The sequence below is a fragment of the Geotrypetes seraphini genome, chromosome 5, assembly GCF_902459505.1.
Source record: "Geotrypetes seraphini chromosome 5, aGeoSer1.1, whole genome shotgun sequence".
Lineage (NCBI taxonomy): Eukaryota > Metazoa > Chordata > Amphibia > Gymnophiona > Dermophiidae > Geotrypetes > Geotrypetes seraphini.
Genome location: NC_047088.1, coordinates 20209071 through 20234466, shown reverse-complemented (window position 1 = coordinate 20234466; position 25396 = coordinate 20209071). Strand labels below are relative to the sequence as shown.

Sequence of the window (25396 nt, the reverse complement as noted above, 5' to 3'; positions counted from 1 at the left end):
GGATCAATAATCAGGTTAAAGTCTCCTAGCACGAAGGGGGTATCCTGATAGCCATTAAGCTGATCAGCTAAAGCAGTGAAAAAAGAGCAGTCTTCTGTATTTGGACCATATAAGTTTAATAGATATAAATTGTGGGCGTTAATACATATTTTTGTGGACACCCATCTTCCCTGGTTGTCAGTAGTATGAGAGAGAAGTTTTATGTGATTTACATTTCTAATAAAAGTAAGAACACCATTCTTTTTGTCAATGGCAGGTGAGAATAAAGGGGGATGTGCCCAGGGGAGAGAAAGTTTGGAAGAGGAAACAGCGTCTAAATGTGTTTCTTGGAGAAATATTACATCTGCGGACAGAGAGGAAATGTAGTTTAGAATTTTCCTGGATTTGATGGGATTATTTAATCCTTTTACATTTAGAGTAGCACATGTAATAGGCATATATTATAGAGATATATATAGGATCAGGTAAGTCTGTAATATCACACAGGTATAACCATAAGCATACAAACCATGTACTAGCAATGATATTCTATAGAATAGCCAAGCAGTCAAAGTAAAAAAGAAGGAAACAAAAAAGAAAAGTCATGTAAAGTGAGAAACTGGACAATTTACCATGGGTCAGTGAGCCAGGTGGAACTCCAAAGCAGCACTGCCCAGCAGAATCAAATATCCTTCAATATGTTGAACCCCTGCAATATAAAGGCACAGTAGTATAACAAAAGACCAACTGTTTGATATGCTGTAATTTTCCTGTATAGTAGGAAAAAGCTGTTAGCATGTAGTAATGAAGACAGAGATTAAGCCATTAGTGAAAAAGTCAGGTACAATCAATTGTACTCGGGCTCAGAGTTTCCAAGTATTCAGCCAATTCTGTAGGATTGGTAAAGTCTTTCGTGTGATTGTTATATGTCACCCTCAGGCAAGCCGGGTACATCATGCCAAATCTCGCTCCCAGTTGTTTCAGCTTAGGGCGGTATTCCAATAGCTGTTTTCTTAGTTTGGCTGTTTGCTTTGCTAGGTCCCCTTAGCACGTGCTTGCTGCATGATCTCCATAACTTGTGTATATCTCAAGAGGCGCACTACCGTCGGTCTGGGATATTGCCCTGCTCTATTAGGTAGCGAGTTAGAGGGGACCCGGTGTGCCCTATCAATTTCGAATGGGAGATCAAATTTAAGATTAAGCAGTTTGGGCAAATTGGTTTGTAGAAATTCAGTCATATTACGCCCCTCACAGGATTCTGGGATCCCGAGAATTCTAAAATTATTCCTCCTGGAGCGGTTACTATAATCCTCAATCAGCATTTCTAATTGCTCTACACGTTTTGTGTATCTGAGCAGCTCTTTTACATTATTTTCAGCTACAGACAGCCTAGTGTCTGTAGCCTGTACCTGGAGCTGGAGCTTTGCAAGTTCCTTTTTAAAGGTGGCAATCTCCTCTTTTATTTCATCGTTGTCGGCCTTAACTTCCGACCGCATGGCTCTGATTTCATCCAGGATGGTCTGGGTTGAGGCCTCCTCCGTTTGGGAAGATGACATTTTTTGCGGCGATACAGGGTCTGTGTTTCTTCTTTTTCCGGGCTTAGTAGAAGCCATCGCGCTTGAGACGTAATTTATCACCGCGTGTGCCGAATTCGGAGACTTAAATCATGCAGGGGGATCGATACACAGAGTGATTCTGCAGGAGCTGTGTTGCTAAGCGTCCACCATAGATCGCGCTCACTAGCGCCCCCCGCATCAGATCCTTTTAGACTGCTGCAGAGAGAACCTACCTTTTTTTTTCTCTCCTTGAGCGCAAAGCACCTTTTGACCACTAGATGGCAGTGCAACTTAGCAGGAGCTTCTCTGCACCATCGCTCTTCCGACTTCTACAATACCTTTCATACTGCCTGGGCACAGTCCCCCTGATATTCAACCACCAGCGGGGCGGTTTACAGTCATAAGCGCAAGAGACAAACGCCCGCCGACATTTGAGAGCGGACAATTGAGCGCAAGACTTCAACGCGCCACTCTAAAAGCTTATTTTAAAGGGCTCCGACGGGGTGTGTGGGGGAAACCCCTCCCCCACTTAATAGTGTTGGTGCTGCTGTTGGGGGTGGTATTGGGGGGTTGTAACCCCCCCCCCCATTATATAGAAAACTTAACTTTTCCCTGAAAAAATAGGTAAAAAGCTAAGTTTTCTGTATAATGTGGGGGGTTACACCCCCACACACCCCAAACACGGAAGCGTGAACAGTATTAAGTAAAGTGTGGGGGGGGGGTTCCCCCTACCCCCGTCGGAGCCCTTTAAAATAAGCTTTTAGAGCGGTGCGTTGAAGTCTTGCGCTCAATTGTCCACTCTCAAATGTCGGTGCACGTTTTTCTCGTGCACTTTTGTCCCGTCACTGGCGGGGCAGTGCTTTGGCTGCTTCCAGCGTTCAGCTCAGGTATTCATTGCAAGAACATTGCCAACAACGGTTATTGAGTATCTGAGTTTTTCAACGCTGGTTAGCACATGGATGGTTAAGGCTGACAATGGCTTAATGGGCAAAGTTAGGCCTGCTTTTTATGTGTCCTGTTTGCCCTCTAAGCCTGGCCGCTTAAATTTTGAATATCAGAACTTAAACAGTCACGCCCCCAACATCACTGGCTTATTTTGCATTTTCAGTGTTGATAACTGGTTAAGGCCTCCTTTTACTAAGGTGATTAGAGTGGGCCAATGTGATAACCACACTGAAGCCGTTTAAATCCTTGTGGGTTTTGGTGCTGCTGCCGCATGGCACTCACTAACCCTGCTTAATAAAAAGGAGCCTAAATGCTCTTGAAAATGACCACTTATTTGTTGAGATGTGCATTAACTGGTTGGTGGTTGTTGCCGTCTGGTTAACTCGTGCTGAATGTCGTCCAGAGTAAGTTTTTGTCACATTGTTAATTTTGCTGATGTGAAACTAGTTTGGTTTCAGATTGTTACTGTTCATTCTTTAATCAGGTTTATTGCTTTTGACACTTGATAGGGATAGAATGTACCAAGTCTCGAGACAAAGCAGAACCAACAAAAGGAGGCAGTGGAGATGTCAAGTCCAATCTGTGGTCACAAATCCTTTATTTGCAGTTTGTATCAAAGTTTTATAACGAGTCTTTAAAAATTGCTGAAACAGGCAAAGTTCCAAACGACAAAGTCCCGACTAGGATCCAAGTTTCGGCGATGCCGTCGCCCTTCCTCAGGGGACAGTTATGAACTTGCAACGTCCTGCGAACGGTGCGTGTAAACGCGTCGGCGTTTCTTCGTCCAAAAAGAAACGCAGCACGTTGCAAGTTCATAACTGTCCCCTGAGGAAGGGCGACGTCATTGTCGAAACTTGGATCCTAGTCGGGACTTTGTCGTTTGGAACTTTGCCTGTTTCAGCAATTTTTAAAGACTCGTTATAAAATTTTTATACAAACTGCAAATAAAGGATTTGTGACCACAAGTTGGACTCGACATCTCCACTGCTTCTTTTTGTTGCCTTTAACACTCGATGTAATTGTAAAGAAGAAACACCAACTGGATTTCTTTGGTACCAGTTTCAAATGGCCGTTTTGGGTTTTGAACCCATGGGGTGATATTCAGCCTTTGGCAGTAAGCAGCTTGTAAACTGCTTCAGGCCGTGGGATGAACTAATCCTGGTATTCAATGCCAGGGTATGCATGGCTCCAGTGGCCTAGTAATAGGGGGAGGGGTCAGTCTGCCCCGGGCACCATCTTGGTGGGGGCGCCGGCACCTGTCCTCCTCTCCAACCCCCTCTCACGCGTGTGCACCCCGTCCCTTCTCTTGCACCTATTTAATTTTCCTGGCGCGAGCAGCATTTCGAACTTGCTGCCCGTGTCCATGTCGGCTCTCAATGATGTCACTTCCAGGTTCTGCACCTAGGAAATGATGGCAGAGGGAGAGCTGACAGGACGCGGGCAGCAAGTTTGAAATGCTGCTCGCGCCAGGAAAATTAAAGAGGTGCAGGAGAAGGGAAGGGGTGCACATGCGTGACGGGGGAGGGGTGTAGAAGGCGGGGGAGGGGTGCCGCTCACCCTCACTATGCCACTGTGTGGCTCCTAGCAGCATAGGGTTGCCAGATTTTCCTTCTGGACAATCCGGACTCCTCCTAGCCCTGCCCCCGTTCTGCCCATCTCTGCCTTAAGCCCGCCCCCAAGTCTGCCCTAACCCCGCCCCCGCTGCCTGCTCTGGTCAGGCAGGGAGGACGTCCGCGCATGCGTGGATGCTACGGGATGAATTCACACGCACACGCGTGTGATGTCGTTGTGTGATGGCCACACATGTGTGGACGTCCTCTCTGCCCAACACAGCTTTTCAAAACCTGGACAAAGTGCCGGGTTTTGAAGAGCTGTCCGGACCCCCAGGCATGTCCTCAAAAGGACATATCTGGGGAAACCCTAACCAGGCACCAGTTGATAATTCAGACCTGTTACTCTGTTAACTTGGCACATAAAATTACGACAACCTTTATGCTACCCAGTTAAATCCTTTTGAATAGCAACAAAATAAAGATGATTAGCTTGGACCCTCTTAGTGAAATGTAATAATATTATGCATTCTTCCAGTGCTTGAACCTGCAGGCGACTGGCTTTTCTTAACCTCCTTTCTGTATCGATCTGCAGGGCGATGATGGACTTCCAGGACCAGCTGGACCCAAAGGAATCAGGGTTAGTGTAAATGTTGTTGAGATAACCAGTGAATGATGAGGTTTGCATCTGTAGTAGGACACCACGGACATAAGCCCAGTTGAGTAGTAGATCAAAGGTCTTCCATTCCTGGATTGTTTAGAGATTTCCTTTCTGTTTTCTGACCGTAAAGTCATCGATGCAGTGTCTGGTCTTGCAAAGTGCTCTCCCCCAGAGTTGTTGCCCTGGTTAGCTCTGGTGTCTAATGCTGTGCCTGTATAATTTGATTCTTGTCTTTAGCTCCTAGCCTGTCTCTCCAACATAGAACGATATTGTTGAAGGGCTGTCGGGCAAGATTTGCCTCTTTGCAGAGGATACCAAAATCTGCAATAGACCTGGCGAAGCTTGAAGGATGGTCTGAAATGTGGCAGCTAAAATTTAATGCTAAGAAAGGCAAGGTCATGCATTTGGGCTGCAAAAACCCGAGGGAACGGTACAGTTTAGGGGGTGAAAAACTTATGTGCACGACAGAAGAGCGGGACTTGGGTATGATTGTATGTGATGATCTTAAAGTGGCCAAACAGGTTGAAAAAGTGACGATGAAAGCTAGAAGGATGCTAGGGTGCATAGGGAGAGGTATGGCCAGTAGGGAAAAGGAGGTATTGATGCCCCTGTATAAGTCTTTGATGAGACCTCATTTAGAATATTGTGTACAATTCTGGAGGCTGCACCTTCAAAAAGATAAAAAAAGATGGAGTCAGTCCAGAAGAAGGCTACTAAAATGATGCGTGGTCTTTGTCATAAGGTGTATGGGGACAGATTTAAATATCTCAATCTGTATACTTTGGAGGAAAGGCGGGAGAGGGGAGATATGATAGAGATATTTAAATACCTACATGGCATAAATGCATATGTGTCAAGTCTCTTTCATTTGAAAGGAAGCTCTGGAATGAGAGGGCATAGGATGAAGTTAAGAGGTGATGAGCTGAGAAGTAATCTAAGGAAATACTTTTTTACAGAAAGGGTGGTAGATACGTGGAACAGTCTCCCGGAAGAGGTGGTGGAGACAGAGACACTGTTTGAATTCAAAAGAGCCTGGGAATTCAAAAGAGCCTGGGATAGGCAAGTGGGAACTCTTAGGGAGAGAAAGAGATGATGGTTACTGCGGATGGGCAGCTCTATGACCTCACAATGCAGGTGCACAGAGCCTTAGCCTATAGGAAGAGGAGATGCAAATGTTAAGAACCTTAGCCAATAGAGAGGAGGTAATGGTTACTTCAGATGGGCCATTGGGCCTTTATCTGCCATCATGTTTCTAAGTTTTTATCTTTCTTCACACTTTTTTTTTGCATATTTCTTCATATACTATATTTGAAGAAGAGCGTTCATAGAATCCCCTTATGCTCTGGCTAAGAGTTCTGAAGCTGGATTCACTTTGGCCTAGATTCACTAACCTTAATGATCGTGTCCCGAGCACTTTGCAACCCCGACCCGATTCACTAACCTTCCTCCCGATCCGATCTGCGCATGCAAACGAGGGGAAGGGCATCCAAAAGAAGGAAGACAGCGATTCACGAAACAATTTCAGGAACGCCGACCGGGCTGGCCGATCATAAAAGAAGCGTCTGCTGAGGACCAATCGCTCACGTCCCCGCCGACTCTCATGCTCTCTGCCGCCCTTCCCTGCAGCGCGAGCCTGTGGTTTTAACCCGCAGGTTTATAGCGGGGCTTCGTTATGGTGTGTTCTGTTCCAGACTGGAACACGCTATAGTGCAGCCTCGCTTTAAACCCGTGGGTTAAAACCACGGGCTCGTGAGTAACCCTTCCAAGCAGCGTATCCTGAACCATGCCTAAGAAACGGAAAGGGAGAGCAGTGGGCGCTGCTGCCACAATTCGGGCACCGGAGCGGGGAGGGACGAAAGGCAGAGGCAGTCACGGGCGGGACTATTCTGGATAATAATCTTTTTTTTTTAGGATCTGAATCTTTCAGCTGAAGGATAAACGGAGGACCTTTGGGCTCCCAGCTGGATGGGAATCGCATTTCAGAGAGGGAAGGCGGCGGCAGCGGGGTCCGGGAAACTGCGGGATGGGGCTCGGTCCCTGCAGCCGGCGAGAGGGAAGTCAGGAGAGCAAGCACATGCGCAGACCATCTACAGGCAAAGAAGATGGTCTGCGCATGCGTCTGGATCGCTCTTCAGCGATCCGTGCAGTCGCTGTGGGGCGTGCCTCCGATCGGCATAATTTGCATGTTGAGGCTTACCGAATCGGTCGCCCGGGGAGACTTGGCTACGGATCAGAAAGGTAAGGGGGGGTTTAGTGAATCTAGCCCTATAAGTATGATTTTTTGTTATCTAGCACTTGTAGACGTAAGAGGGTGCTTGAAATCTAGTTTATTTTACTAAACTAAACCTTAAGTTTATATACCGCATATATTTTTTTCTCTCGCTGCAGGAATCTAAGTTCTAGTGCCTGAATGCTGTTTTCTACAGTTGTAAAAATGTTCTTTGGGATGTATAAATTGTTTTTGTTCTTCGCTCATTCCCATGATCTTTTACAGGGTCCACCTGGACTTCCTGGGTTCCCAGGCACCCCGGGCCTTCCTGTAAGTAGCCTTTAACATATAGACTGAACAGAGGTTTACTGAAGTTTCTTATAAGAATGTGACTGTGGCTTGGTTCTATTAAGTGTTCTGGTTCTTTCTCTGCCTTTGAAGGGATTACCTGGCCAGGATGGGGCCCCAGGACCTCCAGGCATCCCAGGATGCAATGGCACAAAGGTAGGATACCCCGACTTGAAGCCTCTCTATGTCCTCTGTACACTGTTCTTATCACCTCATCCTTTTCTTTGCCGGGGCAACAGAATTAAATAGTTCCAGATTTTTCCTTCCATATGAGAGAAATTTGTGTCCTAAAGATTTTAGGGGTCAATATTCAGACTGAAGGAGTTAACCAGGCAGACTCCTGCAGTTGGTGCTGAGCCTGGATATTTATAACAGCATAGTCCAAAAAAATAAAAATAAAATAAGAATTAATAACTTTGGTGCATAACCTCTATGAAAAATGTGTGATCTTTGAAAAGTGCTCAGTGTTCGTCTGCCTCCCCCCCCCCAAAAAAAAAAAACCTCCCCAAGCTTCAAAGCCCACATTTGGAATTCTTTGCGCATGCGCAGATATCATTACACACATGTGCGCAATGACGTCGCACACATGTGCGCATGTGTATGATGTCATCACGGTGACAGCCACGCACGCATAGAGGCTTCCAGACAAACAGCTGGGTTTTGGAAATTCCTCCAGGTTTTCCCGGATGTATGGCACGCATTTTTCAATTTAATGTTAATCGCCGTTTCAAACGGTGTTTCTCAATTAAATTACCTCTTGTATGAAACTGCACTAGCGTTTTTAGCGTAGAGAGCCGCGCTGAATGGCCTGCGCTAGAAACTGCTAATGCAATTTTGTAGAAGAGGGGCTTAGGCACCGTTTACAGAATTTTCTCCTGTCTAGTAGCCTGGTTCTTTAAAAACAATGATTTATCCAGTTAACCCCCAAAGTTAAGCGGATAAATGCTTTTGACTATTAGCTGTCATAATTCTTTGTTGGAACGAGTTGCTGTGATTTCTTCCATATGGGGCAATCTTACCTCTCTTCCTCTGCTCACATCCCGCATCTGGATTCTTGCCCTTCCTTCCAACTTTGTGATCCATCATTCAACTGCCTCACTCAGAGGCCTGTGTTTGCGTTTAACCAACCCCTCCTTGGATTAAAGCTTTATGACTTTCTAATAATGTTGTGGTATTCTCTATGGCACTTCTCTCTGATGCATACGAAACATTATTGATGGTTTATTTCTTCTCGTTTTTTTAAAGGGAGAACATGGTTTTCCTGGAAGTTCAGGTTTCCCAGGATTAATGGGACATCCTGTAAGTAAAAAAAAAAAAAATTGTCTGTTTTTTCTATCCAGGGCTGCTTTTACCAATGGGCAAAGGGGGGCAGCTTCCCCGGGCCTCTATGTGCAGGGAGCCCAGAAGAGCTACTCCATTGCCCATTGGCAAATTCATCCTTAAACCTGGAATCTCTCTCTTTCTCTCTCCTTTCTCTGCCGCACCACTGCATTTCCTGCAGCTCTCCCTTCTGCTCATGCTCTCGGGTCCCCATGCGTCTTTTATAGCATTTTGGCACCACGATTAAGAGAGTCAACCTTCTTCTGGCATGGGGCCTTCTCCAGACGCATCCTGTTTGCCAGTAATGATGGTGCTGAGGTAAAATAGGGGGTGTTGCCATGCCTCAGGCAATGGAAGGAGGGCAAATGTTAGCTCTAAGGGCGGTGGAGAGGGAGAAAAGGGAGTGAAGCAGCTGCTGCTGAACTGTTTTGGGGCCAGACAGGGCGGGGCAAACCAAAAATGGGTGGGCCTCTGTCCACCCAGGCCTACCTATAGTAATGCCTCTGTTTGCAATTCAGTTTCTATTTTTCTGATTTCTGGAGGCAGTAGCGTAGTAAAAAAGGGGCTCGGGGCTCGGTGGGGTTGTCTTGGTGGGGGCATCAGCACTCATCCCCCCTCTCCATCCCCCCTGCTCCTTTCTGACCCCCCTTGCCATGCGCGTGCGACCCTTCCCTCCTGTGTACCTCTTTTGTTTTCTCGGCACGAGTATTATCGCGAACTTGCCGCCCGCCTCGGTGTCTGCTCTCTCTGACATCACGTCCGGCTCCCGCCCCTAAGAAGTGATGTCAGAGGGAAAACCGACATGATGTGGGCAGCAAGTTCATGATACTGCTCACACCTGGAAAAATAAAGAGGTATGGGGGAAGGGAAGAGGGAGGGGGTTTGGGAAGGAGTGGGGACAGGGAAGAGAATGGGGAAGAGCGCCACCACATTGGGTGCTGTTCACCCTCACTATGCCACTGTCTTGAAGTTCCAATTCTGGTTTTATTGTGCCTTCATACCTCTATTACTGAAGTGCGGTCCTTGTTTAAGAAGCGGGCCTTATTTCAAAGTACAATTTAATCATCCACATAAAATGTATCTAGGACCCAAAACGTTGGGAGCTATGGACCCAACATGGTCCGTGTTTCGACAATGCTGTCTTCCTCAGGGGTCCCTAAAGATCCTGATATAAATACTCGTGGAGCCGAGTTGTTACTTCAGTGTTGGATCCACAGCTCCCAATGTTTTGGGTCCTAGATATATTTTATGTGGATGATTAAATTGTACTTTGAAATAAAGCCTGCATCTTGAACATCACCATCTCCACAGAGTTTTTTGTTGTTTGTTTGTTTTTTGGTTTTTTTTTGCTGGACCTGCATTTTCTGTGGAATTTAGGGTCATTTCTTTGTTTGTGTGCGATCCTTGTTTCCTATTTGTACCATACTTGCAAAGACAAAAAAAGAACGCCCATTTTCTCCCCCCCCCCATACCTTCTTCGCGTTCCTGGCGCGAACAGCAATCCCAGCCTGCTGTTTGCGCCAGCGTTGGCTCTTCCTCTGATGTCACTTCCTGGACCCGCACCTAGGAAGTGATGTCAAAGGAAAATCCGAAGCTTTGCCCGAACAGCAGACTGGGGTTGCTGCTTGCGCCGTGAATGTTAAAAAGATGTGGCGGAAGGGAAGGGGCGCTCGCGCATGGCATTAACGAGCGTATGGGATGGGGGAGGCCCTCGCTACGCCACTGATTGTAAATTTTGTGTGAAAATGTAACTTAATAATGTAGAAAGACCTGAATGGTCCATCCAGTCTGCACAACGGTCACACGCAATATTAATTCATGATTAGAGAATAGCACAAGGACTAATTTTTCCCCGTCCCCGCGGGAACTCATTTTCCCATTCCGTCCCAGTGAATTATTTCCTTGTCCCTGCCCCATTCCTGCAAGTGATGTCCTCATCTGCACAAGCCTCAAACACTGAGCTTACAGGAACGGGACAGGGACTGGCCCGGAACTTCCTCTCTGACGTCAGAATTGACGTTGGGGAGAAGGCTTGTGAGCCGGCGCCTGGACCTTCCTTTCTTGTACTTGTGGCAGGGGGGGGGGAAGCAGGGAGCGAGCCCATTCTCCATGATCGCCTGTCCCGTTGTCCCCATGCACAGCTTCAGGATGCTCTCTCTGAAAACGGGAAAAAAGGAAATCTCCCAAGCCCCAAGTAGGAAACTGTGATCAGGGGGAGAGACTGTCCACAGAGACGATCAGAGTGAAAACGGGGCATTTCGGCACCCCGAAGCTGTGCTTGGGGACAACGGAACTGGCGATCTAAAAACGGGGCGGTCCCATTCAAAACGGAACGTATGGTCGCATTAGTTATGCACTTTTGATCTTCAAAAATAATTTATATGATAAAATAGAGAGCTCCAAATAAATGCTTTCGATATAAAATTTTAGCAGGAATTTAAGTCTATAAATTTGGGATGATAAACTCCTTAGGAATTAGCCTCTCTGTGGAATTATGAGATCCATCTGCAAAGCGCCATGGTTTAGTTTCAGTTTTCATTAGTTGCGGTCCACGTGTGGGGGAGGTGGGGAGGTCTCTTTTTTTTCTTGAAGGCAAAATATGGTTTTTCATCATTTAAATTATTATATTCTAGCTTGGATTTAGCAGAGGGGTGCACAAGATCTAACAATCCCCAGCGGCTTTCACTGGTTCACTTTTACACAACCAGATTCGGCCCAAACCATGTGACGAGAGTTTCAGCTGCAGTTTCCATTTCAGCCAAAATCTGTCAGACAGTTTCGGTGGCAGTTTCAGTTTTGGTGGACCTGTATTACCATATCAGGATGGTGTGAAAACAAAGGCCAAGAAATATAATGATACCTTTTCATTAGACCTCATGTTTTTTTGATAAGATTTCTCAGGTCAGAAAGTCGTCAGAAGCCCGAGTGATACTGAAAGTATTTTAAAATCGTCAAATACAAAATGGTATTTCTTTAGCAACAAATCCTTATTTCAAATAGCAATTTTAATAATAATAATAATTTTATTCTTTTATACCGCCATTATCAAAAGTTCTAGGTGGTTTACACCAAAAGAAACTGGACAGTCAGCAAATTATATTCATACATAAGAATAAAATCGTACAATAAAAGTTAAAAATTTGATTACAATCTTAAGAATACCCAATTAAGTAATAAATTTGTCAAACAGAGAAGACTTGACTAATTTTCAAAAAGAACAATAGGACGTGGCTTGATGAATATATTCACCAAGCCAAGATTGCAGTTTACCTGCTTGAAACGCTAAGATCCTGTCAAAAAAGGTCTTAAAACGGACACCATTTGGCTTAGGAAAAGCAAATAAATGAGAACTTCTTGTATTCCTTGATGGTCTATATCAGGGGTGTCAAAGTCCCTCCTCGAGGGCCGTAATCCAGTCGGGTTTTCAGGATTTCCCCAATGAATATGCATTGAAAGCAGTGCATGCACATAGATCTCATGCATATTCATTGGGGAAATCCTGAAAACCCGACTGGATTCCGGCCCTCGAGGACCGACTTTGACACCTGTGGTCTATATAAATCAAAGTGAGGGGAAAGATAAACCGAAGGTCCTCGGAACGCCACACTAAAGCATTTAGATAATATAACTAGTTTGGTAGCGCTCCTCACTGCATCAATCCCCCCCCGACGCGTTTCATTCTTCCTCAGGGTCGGGGATATTAGATGTGCAAAATGTTCAAGCATTTAGCTTACTCCATTTAAAGATTCTTCCGAGGCCGAAGAAGAATGGAACCCATCGGAGGGGATTGATGCAATAATGTTTTGAAGCTAAGAGCATGTTTAACTATCACAGTGACGGTCTGGCTGCAGTAGAGGGAGGAGACTGTCAGGTTTGTTAGTGCCCCCACAATGTATGGTTGGTGGGGTCACTTGATAGGCGCCCTTACAAACGCCAGGTCCCAGGTTCAGTTTCCTCACAGATGATTCACCAGGAAGTAGAATCAAAGAGGCACAGCCAGAGGTGATTGCATAAAGAATATATTATAGAAATAGGCTTACAGAAAAGCAATATTTATAAGCATTACAATTAAGCATTACAATTAATGAGAGAGCAACGCAGTTTCCCTGCCTTACAGAGTTCAGAGGAAAAGAGAGACATAGAAGCTTGAAGTTCCAGGGAAAGTCAGAGAGAGAGAAAAGGGGGATGGGGTGATGCTTCGTGTTCCATAGATAAAGAGAAGGATAGACAGAGAGATAGAGAAAGAGAGAGCTCAAGAGAAATAAGAGAGGACCAGAGTGCCAAGAGATAGATTGATAGATATAGATATTTTTGTGTGTTGCAGAGAGGAGGCTTTTATAGCTTGGAATCTTCAATAGAAGTTAAATCTCCCCCTCCTTAGTAAACTTGTGCTAGACAGCCGAAGAATAGGCTATGGTCATATATGTATTTCCAGTCTGACTCTGACAATAGTTTCTGATTAAGTTATCTGTGCACCTGGATCCATTGTCCTAAGCACCCTCTTAATCAGACATTAACACCTTTTAGCTAATCATGATTCAATCAGGGCTACTTAAAACATATCAATCAGGGCTATTTAAAACAGTCTCCCTGCCCTCAGGGTCTATCTGCATTCACATGCCAGAGTCAGATTGATATAATTTCCCATAGGCCTTCGCTGACATAAGTAAATGCTGAATGCTAGCGATAGCTATGCTGACAGAAACCTCTTCCAGAACCCTTCTAATGTCTCTCCTGTTACTGTCAAGTGATGGCTGATGGTCTCCGTTCCCCAACCCTCCGCTCTGGGACTGTGCGTTCTGCTTCCACAGTAACCCTAGGAGGCAGAGGTCAGACTTGAGGATTCAACCCAGGTCTTCCTTTTCGCCATGCACAACCAAGCTCATTTTTTATTGTTGGGGGAACCTTCACAAATGTCACCAAGTCACACATTGTTTTGCAATCTATGAGATTTCTGCTTAGTATTTTTTGAGAATTAATCCCTCATAATAATAATAACTTTATTTTGTATACCGCAATACCAGAAGCAGTTCAGAGCGGTTTACAGAGGGAGAGACTGTACATAGACAGCGAATGTTGTACACAGACAGACAATATTGTCAATTACATTGGTAGAGTAGTCGGATGTGCAATAAGTATGTCGGAGAACAACAAGGCAGGGAAGACTCAGAGAAATTTTTTTTTTTAATTTTTTTATTTATAATATTTCTTTATTGAGCAAACCAGTACATACAGAACATAACAGAGTAAATGGACATCCATCAATCCAGAAAAAACCGCCCTACCGGGCATACAGAGAGCAAAGGTCATAAACACAACCGGTCTTCTGTCCTCTTCTGTACTATCCCTCTTCAGACTCATTCTTACTTGGATTCTTTTATGGGGTTCATTTCTCTTTCTCTTTATTTTTTCCTCTTCTTCTTCCCTTTTTGACCTAGTTTTCCTCCCCATTTTGTCTATTTTTTGTCTATTTTGTATATTTCGTATATATATATATATATATATATATATATATATATATATTTATTTCACAGGTCGGGAGTAGGGGTGGGTGGGGGGTTGGGGGGTGGTTTGGATCCGGTTTTCTACGGTGTATTCTAATGTATGTTATAGTATTGGGGTGCTACGATATGTCCTGGGGGGGGGGGTTTCAGAGGGTTTTACATAGAAATTTGTCAAAGAGGTAGGTTTTGATTGATTTCCTGAAGGCTTGGTAGGAGGGTGCGTTGGGAATGAGGGTGGATAGACATTTGTTCCGTTTGCCTACTTGGAATGACAGTGTTCTATCAAGGAATCTTTTGGAGATACAGCCCTTCAGGAAGGGGAAGGCCAACAGGTAGGTGTTACACGTGCGGGAGGTGCCTGGAAATACAAAGTGGTGCGACAGGTAGATTGGGGATGAACCTGCGATGGTTTTGAAGCAAAGGCAGGCGAACTTGATTATATTGAAAACAATATGTGTGTATGTATATATTTATATATTTATTTTCAACTTTCCCTAGGGGCCTCCAGGACTGCCTGGTCTGAAGGTAAGTGTTTATGATGGGGGGGGGGGGGCTCGTTCTTAGACATCGGCAATACTGGCAAAGCCATGCTTGAACTGGAGCATCTCAAGAATCTGACATTTGTAAGAGTGGAGGTGTGGCCTATTGGTTAGAACTGAGGTTGTGTGTTTGATCTTGTGAATCTGGGCAAGTCACTAGGAAATTCCCTAATGGCGGCCGGCTAGCAACGCCTAAGTTAAGCGCTGATCCCGAACTTTTAATTTTTAATTGGCTTAATTGATGTGGTAATTGGCTGGTTTTCAGTCAATCCCCAAAATTTTTTTTTAAAAAGATTAATTAATTTAAGAGTTTGGTGCCAAAATCTTAGGACCCTCCTATGTCTAAGGGCGCCTAGTGACGCCTATTTCAAACAGTAGATGTGGGTTAGGGGTGGAGAATAGCTGAGTTAGGCGTCGTTAGGCATCCGACATAGGCACCGCCAAATTGAGTGAAACACTGGCCGAATGGAACAGCGCTTAAGTCTAGGATGCCTAGCGACGTCTAAGTTTGCTTAGGCATCGCTAGGTGTGATTCTATAAATGGCGCCTAGGGGATCGACAACACGCCTAACGGTACCTACAATGTAGGCGCTGCTGGACGCCGTTTATAGAATCGGGCCCTTAATCCCTCCTTTGCCCCAGGTACCACAGCTAGATTGTAAGTCTGCTGGGACCAATAGGGAAAATACTTAAAGGCACCTGATTACCGTACAGCATATCGTAAACTGCTTTAGGTGATTCTCGTCATGAAAAAGGTGGTTAATAAATCCCAGTAAATTAGAGGAGTTTCCAAATTCCTTTTGGCCATTGGCGAATTCTGGAATTTAGTCTGTCGGACTCATCCACCCTGAGGGGCCCCAGCCATAGCACACTGCACACTGCTCCTTTTGACCCTGGGCAAGTCACTTAATCCCCCCCCAGTGCCCCAGGTACATTAGATAGGAAATGCTTGAGTATCTCAATAAATCCACATAAACTATTCTGAGATCCCCCTGAGAAAGCAGTATAGAAAATGGAATAAATAAATATGATGTGAAGCCATGAAACTTACAAGTTATTCCATACTTTTCTGTTTCAATGAGGCAAATGCATCTAGTAAATGGGCACAAGTAGAGGGAAACCAAGACATTGTGACATCACCGATGAGGTTGGCTCTTAGGCATTGGTGGAATGAGGCATTATGACATCACAATACAAGGGGCCGCTGAAAAGTTCTCAGCCCACCCGAGAAGAGAATGGGGAGAGTGTGGCGCAGTGGTTAAAGCTACAGCCTCAACATCCGGAGGTTGTGGGTTCAAACCCCCCGTTGCTCTTTGTAACCCTGGGCAAGTCACTTAATCCCCCCCTTGCCCCAGGTGCATTAGATAGATTGTGAGCCCATCAGGACAGACAGGGAAAATGGTTGAATACCTGAATAAATTAATAGAAAATTGTTCTGAGCTCCCTGGGGAGAACAGTATAGAAGAATGAATGAATGAAAAGGGAGGCCTCACTTCATGGGATGAAGTACTGATCACAGATGCCCAGCGACGCCCAACCCAAATAAGCTTAAATGACATGGTAATTGACCTTGCCATTGAAGTGAACTGGCATACATACATTTTTTAAAAATTGAACTAATTAAGAGTGCCACATGGAACTCAGAGCGATGCCTAAATCGACGCACCCTCTCATGCTTTCCTGAAAAGTAGGCTTAGTTAGGGGTAGAGAATAGACGTGGTAAACCTAGGCATGCAAGATAGGCTCCACTAAATTAGGCCTCAGTGGTACCTAGCAATACTTAAGCCCACTTAGGCGCTGTTAGGCTTGATTCTATAAGTGGTGCCTAGAGGTTGATTGACAACTGTGCAGAGCGGTGCCCACAATGTAGGTGCATTCAGGCGCCGTTTACAGAATCCGGCCTTTAGTGCACTGTAGTGGTACTAAACCAGGGGTGGGCAATTCCAGTCCTTGAGGGCTGGAATCCAGTCGGGTTTTCAGGATTTCCCCAATGAAGCAGTACATGCAAATAGATCTCATGCATATTCATTGGGGAAATCCTGAAAGCCCGACTGGATTCCGGCCCTCGAGGACTGGAGTTGCCCACCCCTGTACAAGTCAGTTATATGCCTGCCATAGTACCAGAAATGTGTACAAGCTAGCTGTATACCTCCTGTAGCACTGAAAAAATAGTACAAGTCAATTGCATATCTCCCGCCCCCCCCTCCTCCCTTCCCAGCTCTGCTCCAGTATTCCCTACCTCCCTTCCCAGATCAATTCCAGTATTCTCCAGTAGTGAGCAGTCTTTTTACATGAGGGGCCACATGAATGTCAGCACTTATCCCTAGGGGGGCTTCATGCATACAATTTCCTTCCCCCCCTCCATAAAGTTATCTCCTTCCACATAAATCCCTCCCCCGAAAAACACATAAACCTCCTGCACACAAAATTCTTTCACTTACATATGGTCCCCTTTAATTCTCTTCTTCCCTGGATCCCTTCTCCACCCCCATGGTCTCCAGAATATCTCTTATTCCTTCCTTTCCAATGGTCTCCTTCCTACTCTCCTTTCATCCATGTTCTCCAAATCCCCTCTCTCCTGCCCCACAGTCCATGTGACCCAAGTCCCCTCTCTTCCCTTCCTGACAATCCATGTGCCCAGGTTCTCCTCACTTTCTCTCTCTTCACTTCCCTTCAAGTCATATGGCCCAGTTCCCTACTCTCTTCCCCACCCCACAGCCTATGTCCCCAGTCTCTATCAAACCTTCTTCTCTGATCACAGCATCACCCATTGCCCCAGGTGCATTAGATAGAGTTGGAGCCCGCTGGGACAGTTGGGGAATAATGCTCGAGTACCTGAATAATTTGTCATCCGCATAGAATTGTAGGATATGCAGAATCTAAATTTTTTTATTTTAAATCCTAAAGAAGATTAGACTTAAAGGGTGAGAATGCAGAGTTCAGATGGTTCCTTATTTTGGAGAGCAGACGCCTCCCCTCCCCCCTTCCCCTTCAATGCCATCTCAGTTGCTTATCAACTTTGGCTGTTCTTCAGGTTTCCTCCTCTGTTGCTAACTTCCTCCTTCATTCTGTGGCTCCTCCCCACCCCCTTCTGCTATTCCCAGGGTTACCATATTTTTCTCTGGGAAACCCTTGACACATGACCCCGCCCCACTCTGCCTCCAGCCCCGCCCATTTCTACCCCAAGCCCCACCCTCCAGAAAGCCTCTTCTCTTCTTCCGGACAAGCTCCGGCCGTGTCTGGAGGGCCTGGATCATGCGTGGATGTGTGTGACGTCATCCACACATGCTCAGAGGCCCTCCAGGTGCGGCTGGAGCTCGTCGGGGATTTTCAAAACCCCGACAAATGCCGTGTTTTGGAAAGTCCGTCCGGGTTTTCCCGGGCATCTAATAACTCTAACTATTCCATACCTCCTCCCTTGTTCTGTGCCTCCTCCATCCCCCACCCCCTCACCCCCTTCTGTGGCTGCTCTGCTATTTCAAAGCTCCTCCCTCTTCTGCACCTCCTCCATTGTTCATGGGAGGCTGAAACCAAGGGCAGCTTGTGGTTACATAATTGTAGTGTAATATGTGCTGTCTTCTTCTGAAGTGCATAGCTTTTGCTGAGCTTTTCTTCTTCTTTTCCATAGGGGGAGCCAGGTGAATTCATTGGGGGGATCCAGCCAGGACAGAAAGGAGAACCTGGAACCCCTGGCCTGCCAGGTCTACCTGTAAGTTGTCACTCATTTGTACCTCTTTGTATGTTCCCAGCTGCAAATAGTTCTGTGGAAGGCACCTGCAGATTCTCAGAAATGAAACTTGCCTTACAAATAGGGTTGCCAGATTTCCTTCAACCCCGCCCCCTTCCCCGAAGACATTGGCTTCAGTTCCCAGCATTTACCACAAGGGGGCAATAGAAGATTGCTCTTCTGCTGTTCATGAAGAGGTTAAGACAGCTGCTTTATGATTTTTCATTTCAGAATTGATAAAAATTTCCAAAAAAAATTAAGAATCATAGTCCATGTTAATGGGAAACAGCAAAGCTGTCTTGAAAAATAAAATTTTGATAAATCTATCCAAACCCACAATAATCCTACCCATAAACATATACAAGGCTCCTAACTATTCTTGCTAAGATACTTTCTTATCAAAAAGAAATCTTTCAGACTGACTGGGATCAAAAAATGCTTTATGAGTATCATTCACGTGTACCATTGGCAGAGAAACTGCAAAAAGCAAGATCCTCCAATTGCAGTTATCCTGTTTTTTTCAGTTTCGGAAAACTCCTGCGCAGCTGAGTTGTCCTCGCCACCTCTGGAAATATCCAGATGGGCTGGCCAGAAAACTTTGCCTCTTTTTGAAAAAACTAACCCCCTCTTCATAATGAGCATCGGGAGCAGTGCGGGCCATTCAGCGCGGCTCTCTGCGCTAAAAATCGCCAGCGCGGTTTCGTAGAAGAGGGGGTACATTTCTGCAGGGATTTGAGTCAGTGGCGACCTTTTATGGTCTTAGAAATAGGGGTGTAACAATGGAGGGGGCTTCAGCGGCGGTGTAGCAAGGATGAGTGGCGGCTGGGGCGGTTGCGCCCCCCTCGCTCCTTCCCGACCCCCCTGCTGCACATGTACGCCCCCTTCCCTCGTACCTTTAATTTTCCCTATGCGTGTGGCGTTACAAACTTGCTGCCCGTGTCGTGTCAGCTGGCCCTTTGACGTCGCTTCCTAGGTGCAGGGCCCAGAAGTGACCTCGAAGAGAGGTGATGCCGATGCGGGCAGCAAATTCGTAATAGTGCTCGCACAGGAAAAATTAGAGGTACGAGGGAAGGGGCGCACATGTGTGGCAGGGGGATCAGGAAGGGGCATGGGGGGATGGAGAGAAGGACGGGTTCCTGCACCCTTTACAAAGACTGCACCCGGTGCGGACACTTCCCCCCCTTACTACGCCACTGGGCATCAGGGACCTGCCTCACTCCCCCCCCCCTTTGGGCTCAAGCCCCCTTCAAAATTGCTGCAATGATTTCATAGCTGGAAGATATGCCTAAGCCCTACTAACCGAAGAGCTCTGCCACGCAGCCCATGCCCTGGCCGCCTGAGCACAACTTGAGCTGGTGATACTGGCACACTCAGTTGGGAGTACTGGCATCACTGTCTGAAGCATGCCCAGTGGCATAGTAAGGGGGGAGCAAGAAGGGGTGTGGGCGCCGGTACCTCTCCGCCCCACCACCCCATGCAATTCTTATGCCATCTTTGCCCCCCCCCCCCCTACTTCTGGAGATCTCCGCTAATCTGAGCATCTTCTCCTGCCTGTTGCTGGCACCAGACTGGTTTCCCTCTGAATCACTTCTAGGTCACGGGGTCAGGAAGTGACATCAGAGGGAAATCCAACACTGGCACGAGAAGCGTGCTGCGGAAGCCACTCGCACTGGTAGGTAAAGATTTAGAAGTACCAGGGGGGTGAGGGGAAGGAAGAGCACGAGTGTGGAGTGAGGGTGAGAAGGAGCGTGGGAGGGATACAGAAGGAGTCTGGGAGTGGAGAGGAGGGAGTGGGGGTGCTGGGGGTGCCATATTCTTACTACGCTACTGACTTTTGAACTGCTTAGGCAGCATAGGTGGGACCATTTCAGCTTGCGGGGCTTGGGCATCCCCACCGGCACAGGTACAATTTAAATGCAGGGATGGGGGGAAGAGCTGGGAGTAAATATGTGACCCTATCAGTCCACCCCTGGACCCCTCGTCCCCACCCAAACTGGGCTTATGACTTTGCCCCTGCTTAGAAAGGACTAGTTACTCATAGACTCTCAAAGGTGTCCTGAGGCAGAGAATAGCAAGCCTGTAGATCTTGCCTTCAAGCCTGTCGACCTGCTGCAAGCTGCACGGGAAACCTTTCTAGCCAAGTGAATTATCTTGTGTTAGCATGGCTCCTGCCTAGTGCATAAAATATTGTTTCTTCTCATTTTGCACCTAGTACAGTTGAGAACAGGCTAATTTATCTTTGGTTGTCTCCTGACAGGGTACTGTGGGTTCCATTGGCATTCCAGGTCCATCTGGTCCTTTTGGACCACCAGGGTTCACGGTACGCATAAGTTTGTAGATTTCTCACGTTGTATCTTGCAGCTTTTTATTGGTTTCTTTATATTGCTATGTGCCTTTGCCATTTTTCCTTGTGTAACCTTCAGTTATCTTACGCTGCCTCCTGTACGCCAAGCTGTACCGCTTAATGTAAGGTCCTTGGATGTTCACTTTGGAAAATCACCAGGCCACTATAACAGAGTTTTGTGTTGGTTGTTTGTGTTTGTTTTGTAATAACAAAATTTTCTAATAAAGATGTTTGAACTAAAAAAAAAAACAACTTTGTGCATTTCTTAGAAAATTACAATTAATGCTCTCTCTTTCACAGGGACCTCCAGGTCCTCCAGGTCTTCCAGGACCAAAGGTAGAAAACTTCTACCCTCTTTTTTTATGCATATGTATATATTCATTAATTTTTGTTTGTATGTTCTGTGGCAGAATCTTGATCTGATGCTTATGGTTTTGTCTATTGACAGGGCAACATGGGTTTGACTTTCCAAGCAAAGAAAGGAGATAAAGTAAGTAGAAGCCCTTCTCTCAGTAAATCCCATTATTGTCGTACGAATGGTGGATTATGCAATATTTCTTTGCTACGTCTTTGGACTGTAGGGCGAGCCGGGTCTCCAGGGGCCGCCGGGGCCACCAGGACAAATTCGGGAGCAGCAGAAACCAGGCGATTTTGAGGTTCAGAAAGGAGATAAGGTGAGTGTAGGTTAAGAGATGGTGCCACTGACTATGTATGTTCTGAAAAGCCGTTTCAACCTGGCCCTTGGGAGGTGGTTTGACTCTACCATCCTGGATTTCAGGGTCTCCTAACAAGACACATTCTCTCACTTTCCAGAATGTCCAAAAGGCCAGGTATTATAAAAGGGACCCAGCAAGACAAAGAAGTAAGACCATGCACCAAATAAGAGGACTTATTACATAAATAATAAACAAATAAATATATACATGAAAATTGATCAATTAAAATTTTTTTTAAAATCCGTGTTTCAGCACACACCTTCAAGGAATAAGAAGTAGAAATTCTAAAAAAAAGCAGAAACAATATGTATTTTAATAAATCATAAAAAAACAGTTAAGTAAGTCATAGCCTGCAAAAGGGGATTAAAAGTTAAATACATTTATCAGGCACCATACCTTATATACATGTTACAGTGTATCTGCAGTCTGGATTTCAAATCCACCCCCCCCTCCCCCACACCCCCAAACATGCCATATTTGAGTCAATAAAATAAAAGGCATGTTTATGTATCTGAGACTTGGGAGCTGCCTCCCTCCTCTTCCCAGCCTGCCAACATCCTTAACCCCCATGAATATCCCCCTAGGCTCCACCCCCTACCATCTAGGTAAGCCTACCTGTAGCCCTGGTGATCCAGTGGGGGGGGGGGGCAGCTGTCCTTAGTAGATAAGGACAGGTTGTTCACACTCTCCAAGGTAGGGAGAACAAGAGGACACTCTCTAAAGTTAAAAAGGGGATAGACTGCGGGAACGTAAGGAAGTTCTTCTTCACCTAGAGAGTGGTAGACAACTGGAACACCCTTCTGGAGGCTGTTATAGGGGAAAACACCCTCCAGGGATTCAAGACAAAGTTGGACAAGTTCCTGCTGAACCAGAACGGGTGCTGGTAGGGCTAGTCTTGGTTAGGGCGCTGGTCTTTGACCTAAGGGCCGCCGTGGGAGTGGACTGCTGGGCGTGATGGACCACTGGTCTGACCCAGCAGCGGCCAGCTCACAGTACTTACTAGTTTGGGTTACCATATGGCTCCAGAAAAAAGGAGGACGGACTGAGACATCCGGGTTTTACTTCTAATGCTTTCAACGGAAGTAAAACCCGGATGTCTCAGTCCGTCCTCCTTTTTTCTGGAGCCATACGGTAACCGTATTACTAGCACCTGTGTAATCCACAGCTCCTACTTGGTGCCCCCTCTTGTACCGCCCCTCAGGGCCGGTGAGATATAATATTAGAGCAGCACTGCCTGGTTTAGTGCCACTGAATATCAGCAGTTGGACGACTCGCTGTGATTTAAGTGGACCGGAGCCCAAGCACACACACACACGTTCGCACACGTACAGACGTATGTACACACACACCATACACAGACGTACGTGTACACACACCATACACAGACGTACGTGTACACACACACGAACACAGACGTACGTGTACACACACGTGAACACAGACGTACGTGTACACACACGTACACACAGACGTACGTGTACACACACGTACACACAGACGTACGTGTACACACACGTACACAGACGTACGTGTACACACACGTACACAGACGTAAGTGTACACACACGTACACAGACGTAAGTGTACACACACACGTACACAGACGTACGTGTACACACACACGTACACAGACGTACGTGTACACACACACGTACACAGACGTACGTGTACACACACACGTACACAGACGTACGTGTACACACACACGTACACAGACGTACGTGTACACACACACGTACACAGACGTACGTGTACACACACACGTACACAGACGTACGTGTACACACACACACGTACACAGACGTACGTGTACACACACACACGTACACACAGACGTACGTGTACACACACACACGTACACACAGACGTACGTGTACACACACACACGTACACACAGACGTACGTGTACACACACACACGTACACACAGACGTACGTGTACACACACACACGTACACACAGACGTACGTGTACACACACACGTACACACACGTACACAGACGTACGTGTACACAGACGTACGTGTACACACGTGTACACACATATGTACACACACACGTACGTACACACACACACGTACGTACACACACACGTACATGTACGTACATACACAGCATAACTCTGAAACGCATGGACAGATTTCAACCAAACTTGGTATACATATGACTTACTATCTGGGAACAAATACTGTGGGGGTGACAAGTAAAAATTTTTGAAGACAACAGATATTACTGTCTACCCCATAGTTTTTGGGCTCACTAAGATGAATACTGACCCTCCCAATGCTGTTTTAAGTCCAAGTTCAACCCCATAGAGAGGGACATTCCTGTGGGGCACGTGGGGGGTGGGGCAAGTAGGACATTTTGGGATAAATAAATATCCGGCCAACGCCGGGTAATCAGCTAGTTTTAAATATTGATGCTAATATGATCTTTGTTTGGAGGTAACCAGGTTTCTTTGTAGTAGCACTAGTTTTGCCTTCGGGTGCTTTGGTTTTTTTTCTATAATTTGATCTTTTTTGTCACATTTGACAGGGTGATCCTGGTGAACATGGCCCGATGGGGCCTGCAGGACCCAGAGGTTTCCCTGTAAGTAAGATGTGAGCCTTCTGGCTTCCTCTCAGAACACTCTTATCTGCATGGACTGAGACTGAAGTTTGAATCTGTTGCTAGGGTCCACCAGGCGGTACGAAAGGGGAAAAGGGAGAACCGGGAGAACAAGGCAAGAGAGTAAGTAGCAAGCTCCAAGCTTCCTTTGAGATCTGATAGTGGCTTCTAATACGGCATGACGACCTTACCTTTTTTTCATGGAGTCATTTTCTTTGAGGCAAAAAGAAAGAGAGATCCAACAAGTCTGCAGTGAAGGCGAATGCAATAGACAGAAAGAGGACTGCAGAATGGAATGTACAAGGCTCTGCTATAAATGCCTGCTTTTTCTTTTTTTTTTAAATTCTTTATTCATTTTTAAATCAAATATATAGTGCAAACAAGTGAACAAACAAGTAATATAACAAAATGCACTCTATTCCAATCACATACCCCACCTCCCCCCCTCCCACTCTCCCTCCCCCCTTCCCCTCCTGGATGTGCAATCTTTCAAAAATCAAAGGGAATTAATATTAATATATCATAATTTGCAATATTTTGTTAATGGGCTCCAAATTTCCTTAAATTTATTATGATGACCCCTCTGCGTGGAAAAAATGTTTTCAAACTTATAAACTTGACATACGGACTCTCACCAAAAACTATAGTTCAAGTTATCCCAATTTTTCATTATCATCTGTATGGCCACTCCTGTCATGATGAGGAGCAATTTATTCTCATTTGCACTTATAGGTTTTTTTGGTTAATAATATTGTTCCAAATAATATTATATCATATGAAAGAGATAAAGGGACTTCCAATATCGTAATAATTTGACCCCAGATGGATTTCCAGAAGTTGAGTGTCGAGGGACAATAGTATAGTAAATGATCCAATGTCCCTATGTCAAGATGACAGTGCCAGCATCTATTAGATTTAGCACTGTCCAACCTTTGCAATCTAACCGGGGACCAAAAGGTTCTATGCAATAAGAAAAACCAAGCTGGAGTAGCCATGCAGATGAATCTCGCAATTGGAAAAATTGTGATCAACTTAATTTTTCTTTTTGGTGGGCGAGCTTATGTTTAAGCTATAGGTATGAGAAAATGAATGCCGACATACTAGGACATTCTAAGATATTTAACTTAATTTGAGGTCCATTGACGTCTTTTGTTCAATTGTTATAGCTCTTTTATCCTTCTTTTTACTGGTATAATTCAAACACATTCAGGGGGGAGTGGGGGAGGGATATATCTTTAATGTGATTCCTAGATGTAATTGTGGGGTGGGGGAGGGCTTATATTGTTGCAATGCTATTGATCAAATTTAAGTGCTTAATTGTTATTGTTACTGATATGAATATTGTGTTGCACTTTTTGTTAGTAATGGAAAATTAACAAAGACTTAATTTAAA

The 25396-nt window shown here is 45.5% G+C and overlaps 1 protein-coding gene across 5 annotated transcripts in view; it reads left to right on the top strand.

Moving 5' to 3' along the window:
• The window catches only part of COL4A5 (collagen type IV alpha 5 chain), a 294489-nt gene that overhangs the window by 121728 nt on the left and 147365 nt on the right, over positions 1-25396 (top strand). For all 5 annotated transcript variants that reach the window (XM_033947291.1, XM_033947290.1, XM_033947293.1 and 2 more), the window contains exons 4-15: positions 4626-4670; positions 7186-7230; positions 7342-7404; positions 8494-8547; positions 14571-14597; positions 18240-18320; positions 20596-20658; positions 20983-21018; positions 21131-21172; positions 21264-21356; positions 23932-23985; positions 24070-24126. In XM_033947291.1, the coding sequence (XP_033803182.1) occupies positions 4626-4670; positions 7186-7230; positions 7342-7404; positions 8494-8547; positions 14571-14597; positions 18240-18320; positions 20596-20658; positions 20983-21018; positions 21131-21172; positions 21264-21356; positions 23932-23985; positions 24070-24126 (660 nt within the window). The remainder of the gene's footprint in view (positions 1-4625; positions 4671-7185; positions 7231-7341; positions 7405-8493; positions 8548-14570; positions 14598-18239; positions 18321-20595; positions 20659-20982; positions 21019-21130; positions 21173-21263; positions 21357-23931; positions 23986-24069; positions 24127-25396) is intronic.